The sequence below is a fragment of the Zeus faber genome (genome assembly GCF_960531495.2).
Source record: "Zeus faber genome assembly, chromosome: 17".
Taxonomy (NCBI): Eukaryota; Metazoa; Chordata; class Actinopteri; order Zeiformes; family Zeidae; genus Zeus; species Zeus faber.
The window spans coordinates 8169090-8195301 of record NC_137204.1 but is presented as its reverse complement, the minus strand read 5'-3'; the positions used below and the strand labels follow the sequence as shown (position 1 = coordinate 8195301).

General features: G+C 41.3%; 2 protein-coding genes across 5 annotated transcripts in view; one reads left to right on the top strand and one right to left on the bottom strand.

Moving 5' to 3' along the window:
• The window catches only part of LOC307243248 (tenascin-like), a 37184-nt gene extending 20131 nt beyond the window's left edge, over positions 1–17053 (top strand). The window contains exons 15-30 of one of the 3 annotated variants that reach the window (XM_080017953.1): positions 1804–2076; positions 2218–2484; positions 2583–2855; positions 4027–4338; positions 5689–5961; positions 6179–6301; positions 6800–6943; positions 7682–7801; positions 7932–8075; positions 8237–8367; positions 8457–8589; positions 10279–10430; positions 11050–11146; positions 11238–11399; positions 15684–15847; positions 15951–17053. In XM_080017953.1, coding sequence (XP_079874079.1) covers positions 1804–2076; positions 2218–2484; positions 2583–2855; positions 4027–4338; positions 5689–5961; positions 6179–6301; positions 6800–6943; positions 7682–7801; positions 7932–8075; positions 8237–8367; positions 8457–8589; positions 10279–10430; positions 11050–11146; positions 11238–11399; positions 15684–15847; positions 15951–16061 — 2879 coding nt within the window. In that variant the 3' untranslated portion in view covers positions 16062–17053. The remainder of the gene's footprint in view (positions 1–1803; positions 2077–2217; positions 2485–2582; positions 2856–4026; positions 4339–5688; positions 5962–6178; positions 6302–6799; positions 6944–7681; positions 7802–7931; positions 8076–8236; positions 8368–8456; positions 8590–10278; positions 10431–11049; positions 11147–11237; positions 11400–15683; positions 15848–15950) is intronic. The other 2 variants (XM_080017954.1, XM_080017955.1) reach the window with 2 other exon arrangements.
• Positions 17054–22783: 5730 nt separating this feature from the next.
• The window catches only part of pik3r1 (phosphoinositide-3-kinase, regulatory subunit 1 (alpha)), a 30021-nt gene continuing 26592 nt past the window's right edge, over positions 22784–26212 (bottom strand). For both annotated transcript variants that reach the window (XM_080017956.1, XM_080017957.1), the window contains 3 exons: positions 26018–26092; positions 25728–25898; positions 22784–25493 (listed from right to left, as the gene is read on the bottom strand). In XM_080017956.1, coding sequence (XP_079874082.1) covers positions 25304–25493; positions 25728–25898; positions 26018–26092 — 436 coding nt within the window. In that variant the 3' untranslated portion in view covers positions 22784–25303. The remainder of the gene's footprint in view (positions 25494–25727; positions 25899–26017; positions 26093–26212) is intronic.

Genomic DNA, 26212 nt, shown 5'->3' with positions numbered 1-26212 from the left:
ACATCCTGGCCAGAGTGTACTGTGATGCTTTCTCTTAACCACCATCCCATGTGTCGTTCTTACCCTCCAGCCACTGTTACTGTCTAGCCAGGAGAGGGTAGGGTGATGGGTCCCAGACACCCATGCTGCATTATCGAGCCACAGCGCGTGGCTCTCAAATGACCACCCTTACCCCAGTATCGCTGCCTCCATTCCCGTCATAAACGTGCATGAAGCCCCCTTCCCATACTATCCTTTGCATTGTGGTGAGTTTTGATGCTGATGCACTGCAGTGATTGCAAACGTAAAACCCGAAACCCTCATCCCCGCCATTAAACAGTTGATGGTACATTAATTTCCCAGCTTGTTCCATTCCATCAACCCCAACGCAGAGTGTAAATTCATTAACCTTGAGAGTTAATTTGCCCTTAAAATAAATGCATCCAAAGTAATCCTCAGTTTTACACGATTTAAGAATAACTAGTGCAGTGCCCGTTCAAAATAAGCCTGTGTGGTGCATTGTAGGGGTGGGCGGATCGATACCAAAAGTGTTGATACTACCAATACTACGTTTAGTTTGGAAGACGGATTCTTGCATCAGTAGGATGGATGCCAAAAATGGCATCTTGATAGTTTCTCTCAATATATTTCCTAACCTGTGCTTGCTTGGTGCCTGTCACTGTGTGGTGAACAGGAGATCCTTTCCCCACGCATGTTGTGTGAACGTCCATGCGCAACACCGGAGCTGAGCGACTCACTGTCCGCTACTGCATAGAGCGGGGCGGCGCCGTTGGCTTGTTTATTCAAAATGTATTAATATTACACATGTCGCGTGTCCAATTTGCACCAAATTCGACACTGCATGTCCTTGGGTCCCCAGCATTACATTACAAGTAGATCAGATCAAGGGTCCAAGAGATAATCGAGGGACATACAGACAGAGATTGGACAGACAGAGAACAGCACACATCTTAATTTGTTAGATGTATGCTTTTTAAAGTCATATCATCGGTAGATTTGTGTTGGATTTGAACTCTCACATTAAGAGAATAATAGCGTAAATTATTTTCAACTACCAGTGTATAGCTATTTAAACCAGGTTATGAAAATATATTTTAACCTTAAATTAAAGTGACATACGTTGACTGGTTAGTTCTACCCTAGTCATACAACTCGTTTTCTTCTGCATGTCTATGTGCATGTGTTAGCATGAATGAAAAACATGCATACTGAGTTTAAACTATTCTACTTCATTCCTCTTCCCATATTCCCCCCATACTTCGACTGTATTGCACCAACTGCAACAATGCCTTGCAGTATAAAGTGCATAATTATCTTCTGGTCCATGTGCTTGAAAGTGTGTTGTTTGTTCCCGTCATTCTCACTTGGCTACATTTTCCCATTTTCCCAGCACTTCATTCAAGTAAATTTACAAAGCATATATAATGACCTAGAGCTATTGTTTCATTCATTTACCATTCGATAGTCTTCCTTTTCCCTTTGCATTATGCAATTCTTCACTGTCTATGTTGATGACTTTCTATTTTCATTCTGTGTAAAAATCAATGATCAATTTCCGTTTCTTGATTGATGATAAGCAGTATATATAAATAGTTGTATAACTGTATAAAATATATTTAACCTTTGATTGAGCTTCTCGCACTATCAAGAAAGGGGGAAGCGGTGAGTGCCCTCTAATGTCGCAGACAGTAAAAGAAGAATAACATATTGATATTGATTGATCTATTCTAAGGATTATTTCTAGGCATACCATATTACACAAAATGGCTCAATGCAAATCTAACAACGAGTTTCTTTCTTCAGTGAGCAAACCGGTGGTGGGCAGTCTTTACGTGTCTAACTTAACGTCAGAGAGCTTTTCACTCTCCTGGAATGGCACTGAAGGAGATCTTCATGGTTACATCCTGGAGGTTATTGATTCAGAGTGGCTGACGGAGCCTGTGGAATATAACATATCCCATAATGTAATGTTGTATGACATAAACGGGCTCAGGCCCAGCACTGACTACATAGCCTACCTCTATGGGATCTTCAAGGGGTCCCGAACCGATGCTGTCAGTATTGTCGCATCTACAGGTATTTTGATTCAATATCATTGTTATCAGTGTTATGCAGCACACAATAAGATTATATTTGGAGGTTGACTCGGGCCTCATCTACTACAGTAGCGCTCAGTTCAATGTCAATACACATTATGTATTTTCTCTCCCACTTTAGCGGCAGAGCCTGATTTGTCCAGGCTAGCTGTTTCTAACGTTACCTCAGACAGATTTTCCCTGTCGTGGAAGACAGGGGAGAAGGATTTTGATAACTTTATTGTAGAAGTCAGAGAGTCTGCTTTGCCCTCGCAGGCGATGGGGCGCGCTCTGGCCGGGGACGTGCGCTCCACGGTCATGGCGGGGCTGAAAGCCAGCACCAGCTACGACATAAAACTGTACGCCAGTGGCCAGAGCACACAGCCTCTGTTCGCAGTAGCTACCACAGGTACAAACAACGCCAAAAAAATGTTATTTAAACAAGCATACCACTTCAATCGTTTTCCAGCAAAACTAAAAAAAAAGCAAATATTCTCTTTTGTTCAGAGGCTGTCCCACAGTTGGGGCCCTTAGTCACGTCGTCCATAAGCCCAGATAACCTCACCCTGTCCTGGAGCACTGTGTCAGGGCATTTCGACGGCTTTGTAGTCCGGGTCAGTGACTCCGAGCGGCTGATTGATACACTGGAGTTCAAGCCGCCCGGCCCAGTCCGTAACCTCACGGTCTCTAAGCTGCTGGACGCCACAGGCTATGACATTGAACTGTACGGTATATCTCACGGGCGGCAAACTCCTTCTGTGTTTACCCATGCCGTCACAGGTACTACGTGTTTGTCTCCCTTCTCATATCTTTAACTGTTTTTTTTTTTATCAGTGTGTGTGTGTGTGTGTGTGTGTGTGTGTGTGTGTGTGTGTGTGTGTGTGTGTGTGTGTGTGTGTGTGTGTGTGTGTGCGTGCGTGCGTGCGTGTGTGTGTGTGTGTGTGTGAGAGAGAGTTTTTTTTCACCGCACAGCAGGTGAAAATTAGATGTTTGACACAAGCATGTCATTTGTGGTATTTTCTATTGCCTAGAGCAGTGTTCCCCAACCCCTTTTCTGCCACGGCGCAGTTTCACAATGAAATGATCCCAACGGCCCAATCCCTGTTAACCACTAAAAACATCACAAAACGTCAGAAGCCCATAGAACTGTTTGTTATTGCAAATAGTGATGCAAGTCTTTTAAATGGCTCGGCGGTCTGTAGTCATTCCAGCATAAAAAGTGGGCGAGCGAGTCTTCAATTTACAAACTGAAAATAACTACTGAGGACTAAATTTAAAAAGTTTAGGCATAATTCACACTAAATGTGACTGATTTACACTTTGATTCCCTTAAGATAAATAATGTGGACAGAATGAAATGATTCGTAGGAGAATTCCATTCACTACTCAGAGCCGAACAGCTCTCCTGACTCTCGTTCATCGTTCAAGAAGTCCTCCCTCACTCACCGTGCGTCACACCGACTGAATCAAACAAAATAAAAATGGGAAAATTGAACGAGTCTTTACTCTTTAATGAATGACTCATCGAGGAACCGAATCTCAAAAAAGCGTCGAACCTTACATCATCACTCATAGTTCTCGCTTTCAGTGTGAAACTTGAGTTTGTTCTGATCAACACAGAGCTGCTATTCTGACTGGGACAAATTAATTACTGTAGTACAGCTTTGCAATTTTGATCCTGCAACGCAAGAGCTAGTTTCCATTATCTATGTATTTTAAGTGAAATGTGAAATATTTTCGCACCTGGTGAGCTCTTAGGGCGCACCAGTGTGGCACCGTGGCACAGTGGTGGAAAAACACTGGCCTAGATAATACGGTTACACATGCTGTCACAACGGGTTAAAATAGCACATTTGCAATCATTGCACGCATTGTTGTTCAAAAATATTCCTATGGCGTCTTGTTTTTCTGTCACTCATATATACAAATCAAAACTCAACCCTCCCCCCAGATCCTTTGCCCAAAGTGGAAAACTTGACCATTTCTAATGTAACCCCGTACGGCTTCCGCGTGTCATGGGAGTCCAAGAAGCAGCAGCAGCGGCAGAAAGAGGATCCTCCCGCTAGCGGAGCCTTCAGCCACTTCCAGGTAGTCGTAACGGACTCTGGGTGGCTGCTGGAGCCTCAGGTATTCACTGTTCTGGGCAACCAGAGCCACCTAGACCTCTGGGGTCTGATCACAGGCATAGGCTACGAGGTCAGACTGACTGGGGTGGCCTGGTCAGGCCTCCTCTCCCGGCCGCTGACTGCAGTGGCTGTGACAGGTATTACTAACAGTAAACAGTACACTTAGACAGCCCAAACTGTTACTACTAAATCTATTCAAATGTTATTCTTTTTACTATTTTTACTACACGTTGCACTGCATATATATATATATATATATATATATATATATATATATATATATAATTTATGTAATATATTTATATATCTATAGATATATGTTATTGCATATATATATATATATATATATACATATATATAATTTTCTTTGTTTATAATATATATATACATTATTTATACATATGTATTTTATAATTGTATTGATTTATTATATACATATTTATACATATATGTACTTTTTTATGATTTAAATGTATTGACATATAGTATAATATATGACATATAGTATAATTCTGTAAAAACATATTCCCCCAAAATCAACAAACTTCTTACCCATTGATAATACTTGGGGGACATGTTCTGATGATGCAGCTTCAATGGATGTCTCAATGGATGTCTAACTACATTTTTTTTATTTATTTTTTCCAGACCACTCTCAGTATTTCCTTATCTAACCACTCCTGCATTCTTTCAAATGACTCAGCCTATTTTCTTGAGTTTCACGTCCAAGAGACGAGACGTGAGCCACAGACATGTTTTGCCCCATCTTCAAAAATATGAACAAGCATATTTGTTTGTCTTCATATTTTAAACTGTGTTTTCCCCCCAAAAAATGGATGCAGTTACAGTTTTATGGCTTTAACATTTTCGCTTCCATTTTGCGGGAAAATCTGTGCCCGGGACTGAGAACTTCAGTCGACGGTGGACCTTATATTGAACACATATTCAACAACATTTTTTTATTCTAGAAAAAAGGGATGGAAAACACGGTTGAATTAACAAGTCATTTTAAGCATGGAACGTCGATGAACTTAACCTTTCATCTTTCATTGCCTTATTAATTTTGTGAATGCACTGAATGGACCCAGGTCAACCTCACAGACGCATGTGGACTCGCCAAACTGGGAGCTGTATTTCAATTTCCACAAATTTCAAGAGACTGGAATGGGAATCTTAATCACAGGTCTCAATAACAACATATCTACGAAAAGCAACCACCAACTCACCGTCTGATGGAATGCTCTGAGCTCTGTTTTCAACTTTGTCCCGCGCTGTGTGAGCATGGAGGGCTGCTGGTGGTGGTGGTGGGGCGGGCCACACCTCGAGACCGCGCCCTAATCGTCTTTCCACCGAGAAAACTTTGACTTCTTCCGAACCCAATCCATTTCCATGGATCGCGCGTCAAACACTAAATCTTTCTCGATGAAAAAGCGGTGGGGGAAACATTCTGGCCCCACCGCAACGTTGTTGTTTTCTTTTCCGATCAGAGGCCGAGCCGGAGATCGAGCACCTCTTCGTTTCCGACGCCACGGCGGATGGCTTCCGTCTCTCGTGGACGGCCGTCGAAGACCTGTTTGATAGATTCATCATCAAAATAAGAGACGCCAAAAAGCTAGCCCACCCACGAGAGTACGACGCTCACGGCGACGAGCGCACCAAGGTGTTAACTGGACTCATGAGCGGTACCGAGTATGAAATCGAGCTCTATGGCATCGCGCTGGGACAACGCTCCCAACCCATTTCTGGAGTGGCTCAGACAGGTAGATGGAGACCACTGCAAGAAGTGTCTCGTTTTTTAAAATGACCACGACTGTGTTTGCCTCCAAGGCCCTGTGACTAACTTTGTTCCTCCCTTGTTTCTCTCAAGGTTTTTCTCTGTTTTATGTATGTTCTTTGACGATATTTCGTCCCAAATTTACAAATTTCCGTTTCCCCTTCCTTGCACTCTTTGCCTCTCGCTCATTCGTGCTCTGCTAGGCCTGGGTTCTCCAAGGGGAATCCAATTCTCCGAGGTGACGGACTCTTCGGCCGTAGTCCACTGGGCCGTGCCTCGCTCCCCGGTGGACAGCTACCGGATCCTGTACGTGCCACTGCAGGAAGGTAAGACCGTTTTTTTTTTACAGATATATAAATTCAATTCTGCTCAAAGTTGTTCTCAAAGTTCAAATTGTCTTTTATATAACTTGTGTTTGTTTCTTTATTGTTCTTTATGATTGTTTGTTATTTCAGTGGTCATGCATGTAGATCCTGGGGTGAGGTTTGCCTGCAAATTGTCTGAAGGGTGTAGTTAGCGGGTTAGGCTTCACGTTAGGGGTTAGGGTTGTGATTTTTTTGTTTTCTCCCATTTTGTGTGAACCATGAAAATAATTCATTTCACTTCCATTTTCCCGTCTAATTTTGGTACCGCTGGCTAACTTGCCTTGACTTAAAAATTGAGGAAAGCTATGGCTGAAGTTCTTCTCTAATTATATCAGGTGTTTCAGGTTTAAAGCTGGTCTGACGCTTTGATAGTTGAAAATTTAATGCATTTATTAAATGTCCTGCAAGGTTTGCAATTGAAACCACACACACACACACGGGCACTTTTCTCCTCCGTAGGCGCCCCGATGTCTGTGACTGTGGATGGCCGTGAGTCCCAGGTGTTGCTTCCAAATTTGATTCCTGGAAAGACCTACCAGGTGACGGTGGTTTCTGTGAAGGGTCTGGAGGAGAGCTACCCCAGCACTGACACCGTCACCACAGGTTGGTTTGGTCTCACGTTTAACCCAAGGAGGATTTATTGACTAACAAAGGCCTTTTTGGTATAAATATTACAAACAATTAAGCAAGCCTTTAATGCCCTTAGTGTGCTTTAGTGTATAAATGTGGAGAAATTAATACAAATTAATTTCTCAACAAATAATTTCATCATTAAAGATGTGACACTGTGCTGTGATTGGTCAAAGGGCTGAAGTGAATGAAGAAACTTGAATTTAGCCCCAATGTACTGTAGTCGCTTCGTTATTTAAGCCACACGCCACGCTGTGATTGGGAAGTATTGGGCTGCTCAATGGGGCTGATAATAACTAGAACTTTATTGGAACTATAACTAGACTATAACTAGAACTAGGAACATAACTAAACCAGTACTAGAATTAAAACTAAACTAGTACTAACCACATTTTATGTGGTTTGCATCTGCTCAACAAATAAATATACAAATAACTAATAATCACAAGTGGAATACTACTAATAAATTGCTTACTAGTACCACTATTATTGCTACATGTTGCTGCTATATGCTATTTGTATTTTCTTTTATTTAATCTATTTTATTTCTTTATTTCCTTCATTTGCACAGTTCTTCTGCTGTGCAACCAGATTTCCACCCCCAGGATTAATAAAGCGTTATGTCATCTCTTCTTGTGACAAATAAACCTCTTGAATCTTGAATCCTGAATCTTGAATCTCGAACGTATTCTGTTCATATTTTCCTTGCAGCTCTTGACAGCCCTCAGGGTGTGGTGGCCTTAAATGTCACCGACAAATCAGCCCTGTTGCTGTGGCAACCGTCCGTGGCCGCCGTGGATGGCTATGTTATAACATACAGCGCTGAATCAGGTGAGTGGGGTTTGTTTATTTGTTTGTAAATCCTCGCAGCTAATGTGGGCTCGGGTTAGGGTTAGGGCAAGCAAACTCTTATCAGGAAATCATTTATGTTACTTATAGCCGTGTCTTATTTCATCTCCAGTGCTGCCTGTGGTGGAACATGTTTCTGGGAACACGGTGGAGTTTGAAATGGGTTCCCTGGTTCCAGCCACCCAGTACACCGTCGGGGTGTATGCCGTGAGGGACACACACAAGAGTCCACCTACTAATGTTGAATTAACCACGGGTAAGTTTAGATATGTTAATTATTCAAAATCAAATACCAATTGTATGACTTGAATTGCACATAAGGGTTTTTTTGGATCAGTTGAAACAACCTGTAGCCGTTTTGTTGTAGTTCTAACCTTAAGGATCACTGCAAACATCTACTTTCCATCTACCTTCCAGACATGGATCCCCCTCGTGACCTGGAAGCTCATGACATCCAGACGGACGGAGCGACCCTGATGTGGAAGCCTCCACGCGGAGCTGTGACAGGCTACACCCTCAGCTTCTCCGCCGCCAACGGTGCCGTCAGGGTACGCACCGCCATATATTGCTTATCTGTCGCTGTGACTTTACAAACTTCAGTCAAATGATAAATAAAGATATCTATGTGTGTCGTCAGGAGGTGGTGTTGAGCTCCACAGCCACCTCCTACAGCATGAGCCAGCTTACTGGATCGACAGAGTACAGCGTCACACTGCAGGCCATCGCTGCAGGACAGAGGAGCCGCCATGTCACCACCGCCTTCACCACCAGTACATGATCACACACACCTACACACACACACACACACACACACACACACACACACACACACACACACATTTGTTTGGCTTCACCCCTATCATAAATTTCTTTATATTTTGTCTCATTCCGTCTCATTTAGTTTTTAACTCATTTTTTGCCCAGAATCAACACTGGAATGACTGTGATTATAATGTTTTCAAAGACAAAACATATTAGATTCAAGATTCAAGAGGTTTATTTGTCACATACATATACATACGTTCATACATATATGCAGTGAAATGTCTTTGCAAAGCACCCGGAGATTATGCACAATACTAGTTACCGAACATAATAGTTAACCTAATTCCTAACTAGCAACTAACTGAAACTAACTGATTCCCAAAATGTAATGCAGTTAGTGAATAGAATTATATAAATAAAATAAAATAAAAATGAAATAAGACTCAAAAAAGTAATACAAAGTGGGGTTACAAAATACAAGTGAAGGGAATAGAGTTATGTATTTGGGATAGGCTATTTGTATATACAGAAATGTGCAGTGAATTGCATGTGAATAAAGTGTGTATAGAGATATACAGTACAGTATACAACAGTACCACACAGCAATACAGTAACGCTGAACAGAACTGCAATACAGCACAGTATGCAGTAACCCAGTACAGTGACACAGTATGCAGTACAGTATGCAACATACAGTACAGAAGGTAGTGGAGCCTATGTGTGTGGCTCAGTGAGGACCCCTGGTGAGGTCAGCAGTGACAGTTCTTATGGCTTGTGAGAAGAAACTCTGTCCTCTGTTCTCACTGTGTGACTGCGGAGGCGCTTGCCTGACCGCAGCAGCTGGAACAGTCCGTTGTTGGGGTGGTGAGGATCCTTCATGATCCTGCGGGCTCTGCTACTACACCTCCTGGTGTATAAGTCCTGCAGGGAGGTGAGGGTAGTTCAAGTGGTACATTCAGCTGAACGCACCACCCTCTGCAGGGCCAGCCTGTCCTGAGCAGTACAGTTCCCAAACCAGGCCGTGGTGTTGCCTGTCGGGATGCTCTCCACTGTCCACAGTAGAAGGACTTGAGAATTTCTTCAGCTGCCTGAGGTGGCAAAGACGCTGCCTCGTGACGCTGTCTGTGTGTAAAGTCCATGTTAAGTCCTCCATGATGTGGACTCCCAGGTACTTGAAGCTGCTCACCCTGTCGACAGAAATCCCATTAATCTTCAACGGCACGTGTGTCCTTGGTTGTAATCCCCTCCTAAAGTCCACAATCAGCTCCTTAGTTTTGCTGACGTTCAGGAGGAGGCTGTTGTCTTGACGCCAGAGTGACAGGTCAGCCACCTCGTCGCGGTTGGCCTTCTTCATTGTTGTCAGGGATCAGGCCCACCACAACGATGTTGTCAGCAAACTTGATGATGGTGTTGCTGTATACCAAAATAGCCAGCATTCAAAGAAAATAGCCAAATATACAAAAATATGCAGAATATGCAAAAAGTGACAGCATAGTTGCTACTATGGGTATAAAATGTAGATGTAGATGGATATATGTACCAAGAATGAATATGACTACAATAACACAAGCATGGATAACAACGAACAAGTCATTGTTATTACAATATTATTACCTTATCACAACATTATTACAACGTTTTTACAGTTTTGCCATGCGAGGTACAAATGAAAACAGCGTCCGTGTACTTTTCAGTTGGAAAGCTGTACCGACGTCCCAAGGACTGCGCCCAGGTCTTGCTGAACGGGGACAGCAGCTCGGGGCTGTACACCGTCTACCTGGGCGGGGAGGACAGCCAGCCCACCCAGGTCTACTGCGACATGACCACGGACGGTGGAGGATGGCTGGTGAGGAAGGGCTCTGAAGAGTTAGAACTACATGATCATTTTATTTTTATATAATAAATAATTATTATAATAAATATACATTTTAACACATGTTTAGATAGAGAGATAGACGGTAATATACAACTGTGATACTCTCATCAGCATAGTGATGAAAACTCATTATGATGATGGTCGATAGATAGATGGAGGGAGAGATGGATGATGGATGATGGATAGATAGATAGATAGATAGATAGATAGATAGATAGATAGATAGATAGATAGATAGATAGATAGATAGATAGATAGATAGATAGATGCTTCATTCATCCACATTGAGAATGTGTTGTGTCAAAGCAGCTAAAAATAGGCTAAAATTATAACGCAATAAGAATGACATCGGAAAAATGGACAAATGCAACAAACATAAGATTTAAATCTAAAAATTAAAACAAAAAGAGAAAAATTGGAAATATATATCGTGAATTGAATTGAATCTTATCCAGTGGCTCAATAATAAGGCATATTATCATGGCTTTAGGTCACATCTACAGGGAACAAGGCCACTTAGATAAGTGAGGTTGAGTAACCCACAGAGTGCCTCAGCCCTGACGCCGCACTACCCTGTGCTGTGTTCTAGGTGTTTCTGCGGCGGCAGAACGGGAAGCTGGAATTCTTCCGGAACTGGAAAAATTACACCGCCGGCTTTGGCAACATGAACAACGAGTTCTGGCTGGGTTAGTGTGCTCGCTGTCTTCTTCGTGTCGTCATGTTCTTTTCACTCTCACGGATGATCTGGTGCACTCAAGTCGCTGTCCTCTGCCGCAGGTCTGTCCAACCTCCATAAGATCACCAACTCGGGCCAGTACGAGCTGCGTGTCGACCTGAGGGACAGCGGCGAGTCGGCCTACGCTCAGTACGACAAGTTCACCGTTGCAGAGCCGCGGACGCGCTATAAAGTATACATAGGCTCTTACAGTGGAACGGCAGGTAGGCTTTGGTGTTGGTTCTATCCTATCAGGGATAATAGAGAGATAGACAGACAGACAGACAGACAGACAGACAGATAGATAGATAGATAGATAGATAGATAGATAGATAGATAGATAGATAGATAGATAGATAGATAGATAGATAGATAGATAGATAGATAGATAGATAGATAGATAGATAGATAGATCACATAAAGAAACAGGCAATAATAATAAAGCAATGGAATTCAAATATAAAAAGGAAAAGGCAATATATGTGAAAATATACAGTAAACCTAACAGTTAACTGTACACAGTAAAAAAAAATATGACAATATACACTAAACCTTATGATAAACAACAAATATCACCTAAAAAATAACAAAAACAAATATTTCAAAAAATTCAGGCAGCAATACACATGGTCCATGTTAGTAGTGTTAGTTAAGAATTCCAATTTTCAGAGTTCCTATGAAACGCAGCATCACTTCCTACTGACACCCAATACAAATTTCCAAGTTCCCATGGAACGCTTGGTGGACGTTCTGCCCACTGCGTCTTTATTGTCTTAGACTTTCAGCTTCTCTTTGGCATCTGGAACAGGAAAACACACCAACAAATTATTTGACAACACAGCTTATAACCCAAATATTTCTAAACTCAACAAAAACATCTCTTGAAAAAAAACAAAACATATAATAACATGAATGAATTACAGCTATCCGAGTTCAATTAATGCAGCATTACTTACGAGTTTTAGAGCTCCGTGAACGCAGCATCACTTCCTGTTTTGGAGCGCTTAAACCGGAGAGCCGCGTGTCCGCATCTTAGCGGAGAACAGGTTCACAAGTTAATCGATTGCGGATGGCGTCGCTCTCCCAGACGAAAAAATAATTAATGAATTTATTTATTTAATAAAATGATGGCGACAGTTTCACCTGCCACACGCTGCCCTAGTGGTGTTTTCAGGGCACTTGGACACAGAGACACAGACAGAGATGTTGCGAACACACCAGTTTATTGTGGAGAGTAGGCAAGGTGGAATAAGCCCAGAGCAGATAGAAAATGTGTCATGACAAGGGCTCCTTGCCTGTGTGTGTGTGTGTGTGTGTGTGTGGTGATGGGGGTTTTACCTGTTGCCACCCTGATCCTGGGCTCAATTACCTAGACCAGCGGTTCCCAACTTTTATAGACTGCCCTTTTTGGACTTGCGGCCCACTTGAAAAGCACAAAAGTGTCGGCGGCCCACATTCGACCAGAAGTAATACAGGAGCCAAACAGTGGGCTCTCAGAGGACGTATATTTTACCAATCATATGCATTCTCATACATACAGTGCAGTAGTGGTAAAACAACAAAAAAGAGGTGGGTTAAAACTCATGACGGTGCTGTTAAAACTAACATTAACAGGAGCACATTAATATGAACTCACCTCATGAGAAGGCTGATGTTGCACGGCAGACACCAAAAGCTTAATGTCTGGCTTAAGGGACGACAGTCTAAGGCGAAGATCTGGCTCAACATTGACTGTATTCCTGTATTTCCTCTTCAATGCCACAAGCGCCAAAAAGCCAGTCTCACAGAGACACGTCGTCGGGAAAGGCATCAGAGGTCGGACAGATTGGGATTCGCGTTCTCGGTTCAAGCGGCTTGGACATGTCCTGTTGGTGTTTTGTCTCGAGGTGACGGTGCAGTTTACATGGCTTCAGAGCTTTGCTTGACAAAATCTCAGAACACACCACGCGACGACAGACAAACGTAACGGTTTGTCTGTCGTGCCTGTCCAAAACAATCCCAATGATAAATATTCAGAGCTATATTTTCTCTGATCCTTTCTTTTTTGTTTGACATGCGGCACTGTCCCGCCTTTCCTTACCAGTGTGTCTGATGTTGGCCAACCATCCATTTTGATTATCAACTCAAGTTTAAAAAGGTACAGGTGCACGTTGATTGTGGTCTGGCTTGACGTAGTACGCCCTACCATAAGTTCCTATCTGTCAGTTATGATGCATTTTTGAAGGTTTTAAAGAAAAAATTCCATGAAATGATTTTTTTTTTTTTCATTTATAAATGTTTTTGTAATTAATAGTTATTTATTTATTTTTTCAATAAAATCGACGTCTTTTGCGCATGATTTTGCGGCCCACTGGCAATACCCATAGGTTGGGAATTGCTGACCTAGAGCCAAGACAGGGGTAGCTGCACAAACCGCACCACCCCCACACCACAATGATCTTTCCTATTCATCGCATTTCAGTCTTTTGTGTTAGGTTTGTTGTGTTTACGATTGCACATGATTGTCCGCAGTGTAGGGCTGCACGATCACCGCGGACCTCACCGGGTGCAAATGAGCACAGAGACGAAAACCTGGACATATTTAACAACCGTGTCCGTAGGTTTCAGTGATTGTCGGGTTCCAGACACTTTTTCACCGAAAAATGCTCAGGAGAATAATAATAATAAACATAGCTGCAGGCAGCAATACACGGGGTCCAGCTTTGTCCTGTGAGGTATGTATTACAGGTTTCCAAGGTTCTGATGTTCCGTAATATGAGGTTACGGAATCTGCCCTCTGTGAGAGAGACGTTTGGAGCAGACCGGCGCTTCCCTCATCCAAGTGGGATGGGGGCCGCGCCGGGCTCGGGTTGGGAGGAGGTCGAGTCCGAGTTCAAATTGCCGTTTGAGGAAGACCCACCCCGACAGCTCCAGGGGGCGTCATCCCTGCTGCGCCCGGGGAGAGAGCGGAGGAAGCCCCGGCGCTCCTGCTGTATGATTAGCTGTTCCTGTCACATGGTTGTTTCTCTACTCTGTACAATTGGCTGTTTGTGTCACATTTTCAAGTTCAAGTTCAAGAGATAATTAGCCGCATGCATATGCTTGTAAAACACTGCACGAGTTACAGTTTTCCTTCAAACGCAGCCCTGTGGACTGGACCCCTAAATATAGCTGCAGGCAGCAATACAGGGAGTCCAGTTAAGTCGTGCTAGGTACAATTTTCTGAGTTTCAGTAATTTTTTCACATGAGCATTTCTCATGCTCGACTAATCACGTGCACTTATGTCATTGAATGTTCCTCTTCTGTCGTTCAGTTTAAATATCCCTCAAGAATGGTGGTTATTAAATGGTTTTAACAATTACGATCGTTCCTGGATCATGCAGTGCGGACACAAAAGAGAAGGTCGGTTCCTCCAAAGGTTCTTCGAACTTCCTGCAGTACGAAGACGCCTTCTGTAACCGAATATAGTTTTTGGGGTTTTGTAAAATTTTGCACGGGTTACAGTTTTCAGAGTCTCCTCTAAACGCAGCATTGGCTCAAGTTGTCTGTCTAAGTGTCGCGAGTGGCTGGATGCGAATGAGTTCCGAGAGATGAAGCCTGGACTTATCTTTGGATGAGGATGTCACAAAGCGGGCCGCTCCTGAAACTAATCAAGTCATCTCAATGTCCTCCTACTTCCAGTAAAATCACGACAGTGTTTAACTTTCTGCTCCAAATGTACATAGATATCCGAACGCATCTGTCATGTTCAACCATACTTTTACTCCGAAAAATGTCAAGATTAAAAATTTAAAAATCCCATCAATAACAATATGGATCCAGCCCTGTGGGCTGGACCCTGGAAAATCAAAAAGACTCCTGACCCCCCCTAAAAATATAAATAAATAAACGAGAACATTTATGTCATATACAGTACAAACCTAATGAAATATACCTACCAGTGAACCAGAAAGATAAACCCATAAGATAAGAAAGTAAGTGGAAATGGACAATTAATCTGGTAATAAACTTACATAGAAGCCTAAACAAAATTATTGAGCATATAACCAGTGGCATCTTTACCAGAATCAGAATCAGAATCTGTTTATTCTGTGGATATTTATAGATGAGAAATTTGTGACCGTGAGGATTGGTGCATTTCTGTACAGACGGAATATGCAACAATAAAAGGTAAAAAAGACTGAATTATTTTTTTCCATAAAATGACATAAAATAAAAATAAATACAGACACATATACAGAAATATAATAAAAATACGGTACAAAAATAGACAAATATAAATAAAAATATACGAAATACACAAAGTGTGATTCATGCACAGAATAAATGTTGGTATACAGTAGGTATACTGTATAAGCCATTGCATATACCGTATATATATTAACAAATTGTATACAGCAAGCAAATGCATTTATGATTGCTTCTACCTTATCACTTAAGTACAAAGTCATACATAATATATTTTGCAGTGTGTAGCCAATGATCAACAATTATTATGTGTTGAAATCCGTTCTCTTCCCTTTAACAGGTGATTCCATGACCTACCACCAGGGACGCCCCTTCTCCACCTTTGACAACGATAATGACATCGCTGTGACCAACTGCGCTCTGTCCTACAAGGGAGCGTTCTGGTACAAAAACTGCCATCGGGTCAACCTCATGGGAAAATACGGTGATGCAAGTCACAGCAAGGTGCCTATAGATACATTTCGAATTATTCACATTTAAACCACAGTTCTGCTCTTTTGGAAGGCAGATTGTTCATCAAAATGCCCTTTTTTCCATCTTTCCACAGGGGATTAACTGGTTCCACTGGAAAGGCCACGAGCATTCCATTCAGTTTGCAGAGATGAAAATCAGACCTGTCGACTTCAGAAATTTTGAAAGCAGATGGAAAAGATCATAGAACTAATGAACACTCCACCCACCCCCATTCTCCACTCCCAAACTCATTTTTAACAATAAGGGCCTCTGAGCCCCGATTGCTCCCTCTCCGATGGTACCACTGTGCCCAGGGTGCGCCAGCGATGGGGCGCCATGATCGGCATGCAAAGCAGTGTGTTTATTTTAGATGTAGGTTATTTTATTTTAACGAAACAAGCACCGTGCGTAATGGGGACACGTCTCCGCAAGTGTCTGGCTAAAAAAATGGCTAGATCCCGCTTGGGCTAAGCCACTGATGTCTTTGCATCCCAGCAACGCCCCTGCCCCTCGTCATCAATTCACTGTCAAAAAGACAACTATGTGCCAAATGTTTAGGAAATGGATTTCAGAAATGAACATGATTATAACAAATCACACGTGAAATAAAACAAATTGCGATCCCCAGCCGCCAAAAGAAAATGTGTTTCAAGTGTTGCTATAAAATGTAAAAGTGTTGACTCTGTAATGTCTGTGTACGGCCGTGTTTTATTTACTTTGAATTCCATTAGGGAGCCTCCTCCAAACTGATAAATATGAAGCGATCAAACATACTTTTATTAAATTCTATCTTCAGTCATTACACATATTGCCAATACCGCCAAAGGGGGTAAAGATTAAATGTTTTTACTGAATAATTTTGTACAAACCACTGTGTTCACAAAGAAAATATCACTATGAAATACTGCAAATCAATTCCCTGAACCAGTTAATTTGCAATTCACAGGATCTCTTTCCAAATTTCCGACTATTGGATGCAATGATGAGTGAGTAAATGAATACTTAATTTACCTGTTGAACATGTTGAGTTTTGGGAAAAGTCAAAGCCACCAAGGTGTTTTAAATTATGTTTTGTTTGTTTTATTTTATTGGAAGTGCAAATGTTTCTCTTTAACCTTCAATATGATTAAAGTTCATTTGTAAACTGATGTCAGTGCTTTTCTTAAATTAATGATTAAAAGCAATACTGACAGGTAACACCAGATGTCGCTGTTTCTTCTCTATTCGGTACATTTCAGTAAATCACTGGGAGAAAGGGGGGTTTGGGAATTGGATTTCTTAACACTACCATGAAAGACACTTTTTTTTTTTTTTATCTATTTTTGCAAACTCATATTTTACCCATCTGGGCTTAGACCTGGGGTTGGGAACATATTGCTCATGAACGATATTGGACATTGGACATGGACATATTGAAATCCCGTAATAGATAGAATCCATACACTTTAATCGCTCTAGCAGGGCTTTTAAGGTTACACAGAAAACATGTCATGTACTGTACATCTGCACAGTACTGGCCTTGGAATGCAGCATTTTGCTCAAGGATTAAACTCGGACTTGGTCTGCCTCCTGGCAACATGACCGATTTGGAGTCCTTTTTAAAACTGCAGTGTAATCCCGTGGTTAAAGGTATTTTGGCCAACCCCAAAGTCCTCCTGCTTTCCTGTTGCTATTACTATTAGGATGAGTACCAATAACGAGTTGTCACAGGCGGATTATCCATACGGCATCGAGGGGGCCTCGTGAATTTGTGCAGATTATTCTTACTTTTTCATGAAAACTGATATATTTCTCCATATCCAGTGCTAAAACAGTTTTATCGAACACAATAGCCCAAAATGGGTTTTAGACGGACAATCCAGATCCTGTTCCTGTTGCGATGATGCAAGGGGGTTTTCCTAGAGAAAGGCCCGGCAAAGTGTTGAAACGCCTAAAAACTGACTGTTGACTGAGATGAGTGGAGCTGTGTGTGGAGCTGTAGGTTCTAATGATCTCCTTTTAGCGTAGATGTAAGATGAGTAAATACCTAGACTATTCTACTGGTAATATATGCCTTATAGATGATGTATCTCTGAATGAGCACTACTTATTTGTGACCATCTAACGTGGTGCTTGAGACAGTACCCTGTTTTTCTTCATAAAGCTAAGACATATGTTATTGATCTTAGAAGATGCCAATGGATGTTCCAACTTCCAGCCCCAGCTGCAGTGAAACACCGTCTTCATTCAACAATCACTTGTAAGGTGTTTCAAAGATCCAGATGTCTCCCAGAAGAGCCCCGAGCGTAATCGTTCCCGGTGGCTGGGGGACATCAAGCCACCGGGTCGCCTTCACACGGAGCACCGGTCTCTGGTCGCTTTCAAACGCGTTGCTGGCTTTCAAAAGCTCATCGGGCATCGAACCCTCAAGTTCTTATCCAACATCTAATCTCTTTGCGCCACTGAGTCTTATGGGCTTATGGTCGTCTCCTCCAATCAATTGATTAAAGGAACAGGGCTTGGATTGAAGATTGAAGTTGTTTAAACGCGTCCCTGTGTTGCCGGCTTTCAAAAGACAACCCGGCTGCGAACCGTGAAGCACTCCGACAGCTGCTTACCTCTTTGAGCCACTTGGTCTTGGTCCTCTTCTCCAAACATTTGATTGAAGGAACAGGACTTGGATGGGAAAACAAGGTCTTGAACTTGTCACGGCAGTTCTGGAAGGAAGCCTATGAACCATCCAGCCACCGGGCCTCCTTCACGCCCCAACACACCTTTGGGGTGCTGCCTTTGGTTGAATGTTTAGGTTAGAATCCTCATTTAGTTTTGCTCACTCAATAGTAGTAAAAGTTTTTGTCTCCTAGCTATGCTTGTATTAAGTGAGGTGGAGAAGGGTCTCACATCGGTCCTGCCTGGAGCCTCATTAATCACTAAGACCACCCCTGCATGTTTTGCACTAGTAGGTCTCTACAGTATTTAAAGTGTAGGCATATAGGCTCCAAAAGGTCATGGAGGCCATCGCAAAAAATATCCAATTTTTTTGTTATAGATTTATCTGTTTATTTATTTATCTGTTTATTTTATTTTATTTTATTTTGTTTATTTTTTTATTTTATTTTATTTTATTTCACTTTATTTTACTTTACTTTATTGTATTCTATTTTATTTTATTTTATTTTATTTTATTTTATTTTATTTTATTTTATTTTATTTTATATATAAGGCCAAATAGCGAACATGGTTCGTAGAAGTGTAACGATTATTGCTGCGCATTATGAGGTGGGCCGTGTTTGAACAGTGTTATATCACTATTTGCATAAAGAGTCGCCTCAAATGCATCCGTGGAATTCCTGTGATTACAACCATCTCCAGGAGACAGGGAAATCATATGTATGTGTGTCCTGTGCAGCTAGCTGTTGCTATACATTTGCTGCGACCTCATAGCCTCGTATAACTACTGTATAGAGAATGATATCTCCAGAATTGACAATACACAGAATTTGATCTGGCCTACATTTAATCTACAAAGTACTTAACCTGCCCATAGCCAAATAGTGTGCGGATCGATGCGATTCTCTCGTATATTCGCTTTGCAAACGCTGTCCTGTTGCCTAACAAACTCTATTTACATAAGTCATGCCATGCGGCCTCCATGGAACTCGACGAATTGCCATTAATCATGTTTTTCAGGGAAACCTTTTCCCAAGAGCCCGTGCTATATTTGAATTGGCTCCATTCTCATAGTCCAGAGTCCCTGGCACCAGGAAAGCACGAACCTAAATCATCTGGCCCTGTCAGCAGGGTCCAGACTTTCACACAGCTTTATCTATCTATCTATCTATCTATCTATCTATCTATCTATCTATCTGTCTATCTATCTGTCTATCTATCTGTCTATCTATCTATCTATCTATCTATCTGTCTATCTATCTATCTATCTATCTGTCTATCTATCTGTCTATCTATCTATCTATCTATCTATCTATCTATCTATCTATCTATCTATCTATCTATCTGTCTATCTACCTATCTATCTACCTATCTATCTATCTATCTATCTATCTATCTATCTATCTATCTATCTATCTATCTATCTATCTATCTATCTGTCTATCTGTCTATCTGTCTATCTATCTATCTATCTATCTATCTATCTATCTATCTATCTGTCTGTCTGTCTGTCTGTCTGTCTGTCTATCTATCTGCGAGTGTGCGTGCACGTTTCATATGGATCAGTGTTGTGTGGAGACACTTGCATTTATTGATGCGGTTTGAAACACTATCTCAGGAGGGACGTTTAAAATTCAAATGTCATCCATCGAAACCAACCCCTGGCCGCACCCTCCTCCCTGTCTCCCGTCGGAGGAAGGTCGGAGCTCGTCTTCATCGGGTCGTGACATAACCACCCGACGCGGAGCAAGACCCGCGGATTACGATTCATCCAGAGCCGTGAGGTTATTTTGGGCTTTAACTGGATAAAACGGGATTAGCATCACAATCAATCGTCAGAGGTCTTCTCAGATTGCCATCTGTGTTGCGATAACTAAACATAGATTCCATCGGCTGTCCTGACCGGCCGCACACCTCTCTTCTGTATTGAGTTCTGCTGCTACATTTTAATCGGATATTTGTTGTTTTCTGTCCTCCAGTCGGCCGGAGTTCTCTCAAGAACATATGTGACCTCGAAAAATTGGTGGCCCCCCCCCTTATACGTCTTATATATGAACTATGGCTGATCCTTAAATTGACTTGTAACGGCTTGGAGTAGTGTAGGAGTAGATTTTTTCTCACCGATAGCCAATTGCAGTCGTACTGTACACACTACGAAATGATCTCTCAATCTTGATTATTTTTAATCAAATGAATTATAAAAAAAAAAAAAGGGTTGTTAGCTGAGAAGAGAAGCCCGTTTAAATTCATAATCACATCCCACGATCGAAATATTCTTCAAATATCTAATAACTGGAAGTCCCACAATTTCTCGAAATATTATTGGAACGCAAGTGTAAAATTACGAAGTAAGCGTACAATTTATGTTATCCAGGACATATTATGGATTACTATCTTTTATCGCATCAAAAACATTCCATAATCAATCTAAATATTTGGTCATTTGGAATTTTATCTGTATCAACAGGTGATGAGATATTTTACTCTTACGTGGTTTCAAGAACGAGTCGTCTGGTTCAAAGACCTCCATTAACCATGAATTCAGTATAAAGAAGTCATAAGTATTGTATACACTGTCCCATTATAATTATAGATTTAATAGTTAAAGTTTAAGTACATGACATTCTATTGTTTCCGAAATCCCATTAAGGTAGACGCTTTCTTGATATGATTATTGATTAACATTATGTATTAAAAAAAAAAAACGCACTCGGAGTACAACCCCATTTCCGTGAAGACTCGTGGGGGAGTTTGGCGTAAGAACCTTTTATTATCTATATGTAGATATGGGATTTCTTTCTGCAATTCAGTTTTCCGTCATAGACAATGAAATCAGATTTAAGATAATCGGTAATTGAGACACAATCTGGGGACGCTTATCTGGTCAATATAATCGAACGGCTGTAATCAAAGGCAATATAACTCGTAAATAAATCTATTTCTTCCAACAAGAGTCTAGTTTAGTTTCCTGGATTTATTCTCCAATACGAAAAGTCGGAACCCGTTTAACCTTTTATTTGAGATCAGCTTGAAACAATGTCACGGTGGTTAATATTCTCTCGGCCATCGATAAGGGAGAGGAGGTTCATTTCCCAATTACTTGCCTGAGATCCATCCCTGGGAGTCACGCGTTAATGTTTCTGACAGAGTGGTTAAACATTAACCCCAAAAATATTGTGTAACGGGAAAAGCCAATGGTCACGCTATCAGGGCTTTAAGAAAAAGAAAGATAAGCGATTCCGAACCCGCCACTTTATCTTTCACCGAAAAACGCATGCGACGATGTCACCGGTGTGGCAATAATGCACTGCGTTCAGCTGACCCACAAGAATACGCTGAACCTCCTGAACCACAAGGCTGGAGTTTGGGGCGTTCCAAAATTGGACGTGGATAAAAAAAAAAACTCAAAAGCTATAAGTGTTCTTCAAGGCATCATTTTACTTAGAATGACAAATGATTGAATTTGCGAGTCATGTTTTTTGTAGCATTTACCGTTCCAAGTCTGTCATTATACTTGGAAGTACATTATCTTTAATACATATTCAGCTATGGCTGAGGTGCAAATTGGGCAAAGATTAAACGATAACCAATAAGCATCGAACACTGAAATCTACAGTAAATACACCATCTAAGAAATGTCAAAATAGAATGTCATCTCACTGGACTTCATATTTAATATTACTTTTACATGTTTTGCTTACTTACTTATGCTTCAATAAAAGCTCATCTGCCTCAGTTACTGAAAGTTCATTTTCAGGCGCATTGGGGTTTTGATGTTTTATTCTGCAGATTTCTTTTTTTTAACGATGGATCGTAGGTACCGACGGTCAGTGTAGTTTCCAAAAATAGCATCTTGGTATGTCTGTTAGTAAAATATAAACAATTCAGGCTTAGTCAGACTGCATTTGATGCTGATGCATAGGCTACTTGGCGCCGCCCCTGTGGTCACCTGCGAGAACGCTCCATGTAGATTATACACAGTTCAGTATTTTTTTAGTTATTGTGCCAGTTAGCTATTGACTAGTTAGTTACTTATTGTACATAATATCCAGACGCGTGGCAATGTCATTTCACTACATATCTGTATATGTATGAGACAAATAAACATCTTGAATCTTGAATTTGTGGAATTCTTTTAACAGGAACTTTCTAAGATCTAAGCCAACAAGCTAACAAGAGGTTGGCTGACATAGTTCAAAAGAATCAACTCCATATTTGAAAGTTTGCTCTTTTTGCAGATAATCAAACCTTCTGGTATCAAAAATGCGAAGGATCACATTCATTTAAAAACAAAATCTTTATTTAACAAAAAGCTCAATACAGGTTTAAAGCAAAAATAAAATAAAAAAAATAAAAAAAAACACTGGTGAATCTCAATTCCTTCCTACTGTCAAGATACCTTACACAGAAGATGAGGTTGACATCGAAGTCGTGAGGGCTGAAAGAAAGAAAATGTTTCAAAATCCAGTGATGACTTTTCCAAGAGCAGATCATGGAAGAAAAAACATGAATAACGGAATAAAGACCATGTCACCAGAACCTGGGAATCATAATAAAATCCATTATTACTTTCCGATTATAAGTGAATTGAACCAATAGCTCTGAAACACTTAGTTTTTCTTTGACATTTGTCATTCAAGCTTTTTAATGGTTGTTTTCCACTTCCACAGTGGCTGAAATAAAATAATGGGTTATAGTTTTATTAAACCAATGATCTTGTGTGTTAGAATTTATGGCTTTGGCATGAGAGGCTTTGTAACAAGAGCTCTGAAAACACACAATTGGACACTTTTCATGATATAAAAAAAAACCCCCAAAAAATGAATAGTACCAGATTTTTGAGGAAAGGGAAACATTACGGTAAAGAAAAGAAAAAAAATATTTCTCAAACTAATAATCATTATGTTTATTTATGAAGACAAAGGAAAAAATGTTAAATTTGCCAGCTATGATGGCCTTAGAGGGAGGGAAGGGGGGTGGAATTGTATTACTTTTTTTAAGGCTAATAGATCTATATGGCAATATGTTAGAAATAAAATTATTATTTAAATAGGTGGACATTAATTAATTAGTTTTAGCGTTTGTCTGGTTAACTTTTTTCTTTTACACCAATCAGGTTCATAACTCAAATAACATTTAGGTTCATAAGTCTAATTTGACGTAATTACAGACAAACTAAAAATGGACAGACAAATTTAAAGTTACGTTTGGGCCGCTTTTCAGATTTCGGCAATTATTTTTTGTTATCTTCTAATCGCTTAAGATTATAGACGTGTGAAATGAAAACGGGGCGAGAACATTTTTCGCCGCTGAATTTTCGTACCTCCTTTGAAAAAATAAGCAATCACAGACTGTTTTGAAATGAGCTAATCGACCCACAAACACGTAATGATTTTCTGATACAGAAAAAGTACTAAGTGGACAATGTGTGTGTATATATATATATATATATATATATATATATATATATATATATATATATATATATATACACATATATATATATACACATATATATATATACACATATATATATCATCCTCCTCCTACATGTCATCATATCACATCATATCTGTCCTTTTCACTTTGAAGCATTTCAAGACATCAAAGGCATCGACATAACAAAATAAATCTCTGCTTTCGAGTTGAGGGCGTCGCTTGGCAGATCCTACTCCCCGCATAAAATACTCCTCTGTTCCATATTTTCATAACAGTTGATAAAATAATCTGTTATAAAGTATACATTATTATTTTCTTTACAAATCAAAAGCAGTTTGTTGTTTTTTCCCTCCGGAATCTCGCCGCTTGACACAAAACATCCTCTTGGATTTCACAGGAAGAAGAAAAAACATTATTGAGAGCAAAAATAAAACAAAAGCTTATATCGGTCGGTTCGCAACGGAAGGAAAAAAAAAAAAAGACAACATTTTGGGAAGAGGATATAGAATTGATCAGAATATAAACCAAAACAGGAACTAATCTTTTTTTTTTTTTTTGGTATGGTACACCAAGTTTGATCGAGATATCCCGGTAGTTCTCGTTGCACGTGTGCGTCCACAGTTCAGAGTCCTCGCTGCTCTTCTCTTTCAGTCCATACTTGTGAGTTCGTACACTTTCCGTCTTTAAGAAATCAAACTTTGAGTCAAAAGTGCCATTTTGCTACATTTATCAGCTGATCCATGGTCTGCTACTCAACACTTAATACAAACAAATGTGTTGGACACTCCCCAACATGCGCCCTGGTTCTGAAGGTTTTGGTCACATGGACTTAGGACACACACACACACACACACACACACACACACACACACACACACACACACACACACACACACACACACACACACACACACACACACACACACACACACACACACACACACAGCGAGAGAGAGAAATGGGGGGGAGGGGCTTAAAAAGTTGTGGATACAGATCTGCCGTGTCCAGACATTCCAGCTGGTAAAGCTTTGACAACTACAAGCACCGTTGGGAAAAGGCCTCCAAGTCCTCCGCCGGGGGGGGGGGGGGGAGGAGTTCAGCAGCTTCTGCTCGATTCTGTTCTCCAACGAAAAAGTGTCTGAACCAAATAAATCTACATTCGGGCTTACCACTTGCTCACGGTTAGTTAAAAAAAAACAAAAAAAAAAAACACGTCCGTTTTCCCCCACTTGGCTTGTGTCCGTTTCCTCTCGCGGCAGAAGTCTGCGTGAGCAAAAAAGCGCCGGCGTTTCCACCCTCCAAGCTCGTCCATGAGCACATCGTCCGCCGGGGAGGCCCGTCCCTCCTCCCGTCCGCTCCTCACCGCCTCTGCTGGGCGTAGACGGGGTAGGCCAGCGTGACGTTCAGGGAGTCGTTGTGCTGCACCAGGGACGTGTGCTGGTAGTGGAGGACCAGCTCCTTCAGCGAGCCGTACAGGTTGTAGGGCTCAGCGAAGCCGTAACCTGAGGGTGTCTTGTTGATGACACAGTGCTTCACCTCGCTTTCCACGCTGTAGGGGGGAGGGGAGCCACGGTTAGTTATCAGGAAGGGTGCTCAGCAGAGCATTTGTACAATCAAATGTTAAACTGCTTGACAGTGAGAGCTGGGTTTTGAGCTCCCTCTCTCTCTCTCTCTCTCAATCACTCACTCAGAGCCCTATGGACAGCAGCCCACACATTACATTTAACAGATATGGATCAATGAAACGACTCTGTGGATGACAAGCGTTTGGTGAGAAACGTACACAACGCTGCAGGCGTAGCATCCCGCCTTGCTGCTGTCCCGAACCAGGAATGTTCCGTCTCTCTTCCCCCGGAGCAGGGCTTCGGCCTGCAGGCGTTTCATGTTGCCCAGCTTCCAGGACCACTCGTCGTGATGAGGCAGGTCCTCGTCGTCCTCCACCATAGAATATTGACTGAAAGGATTGCGTGTGGGAAAAAAAAAAAAGATACGTTCATAGGATTCTCGCATTAGCGGATAAATTAGGCGTCCACGTTTAAAACAAGCAAACAAAAACAGGTCGGCAGCACTCACTCTTCTGTGTTGTCGTTCTTGATTCCAAGCCACTCGTTTAGTTTCTTCTGCCTCACCCCCTTCTGGGTCAACCACCTAGAACACACAAAAAAAAAAGGCAGTCTGTTAGAAACCGTGAAGGCCCCCACTTTTTTTTTTCTTGGTTTGGTTTTTCCATTTCCTCAAGCGTGACGCAGGCTCTTCCTGTGTGCTAAT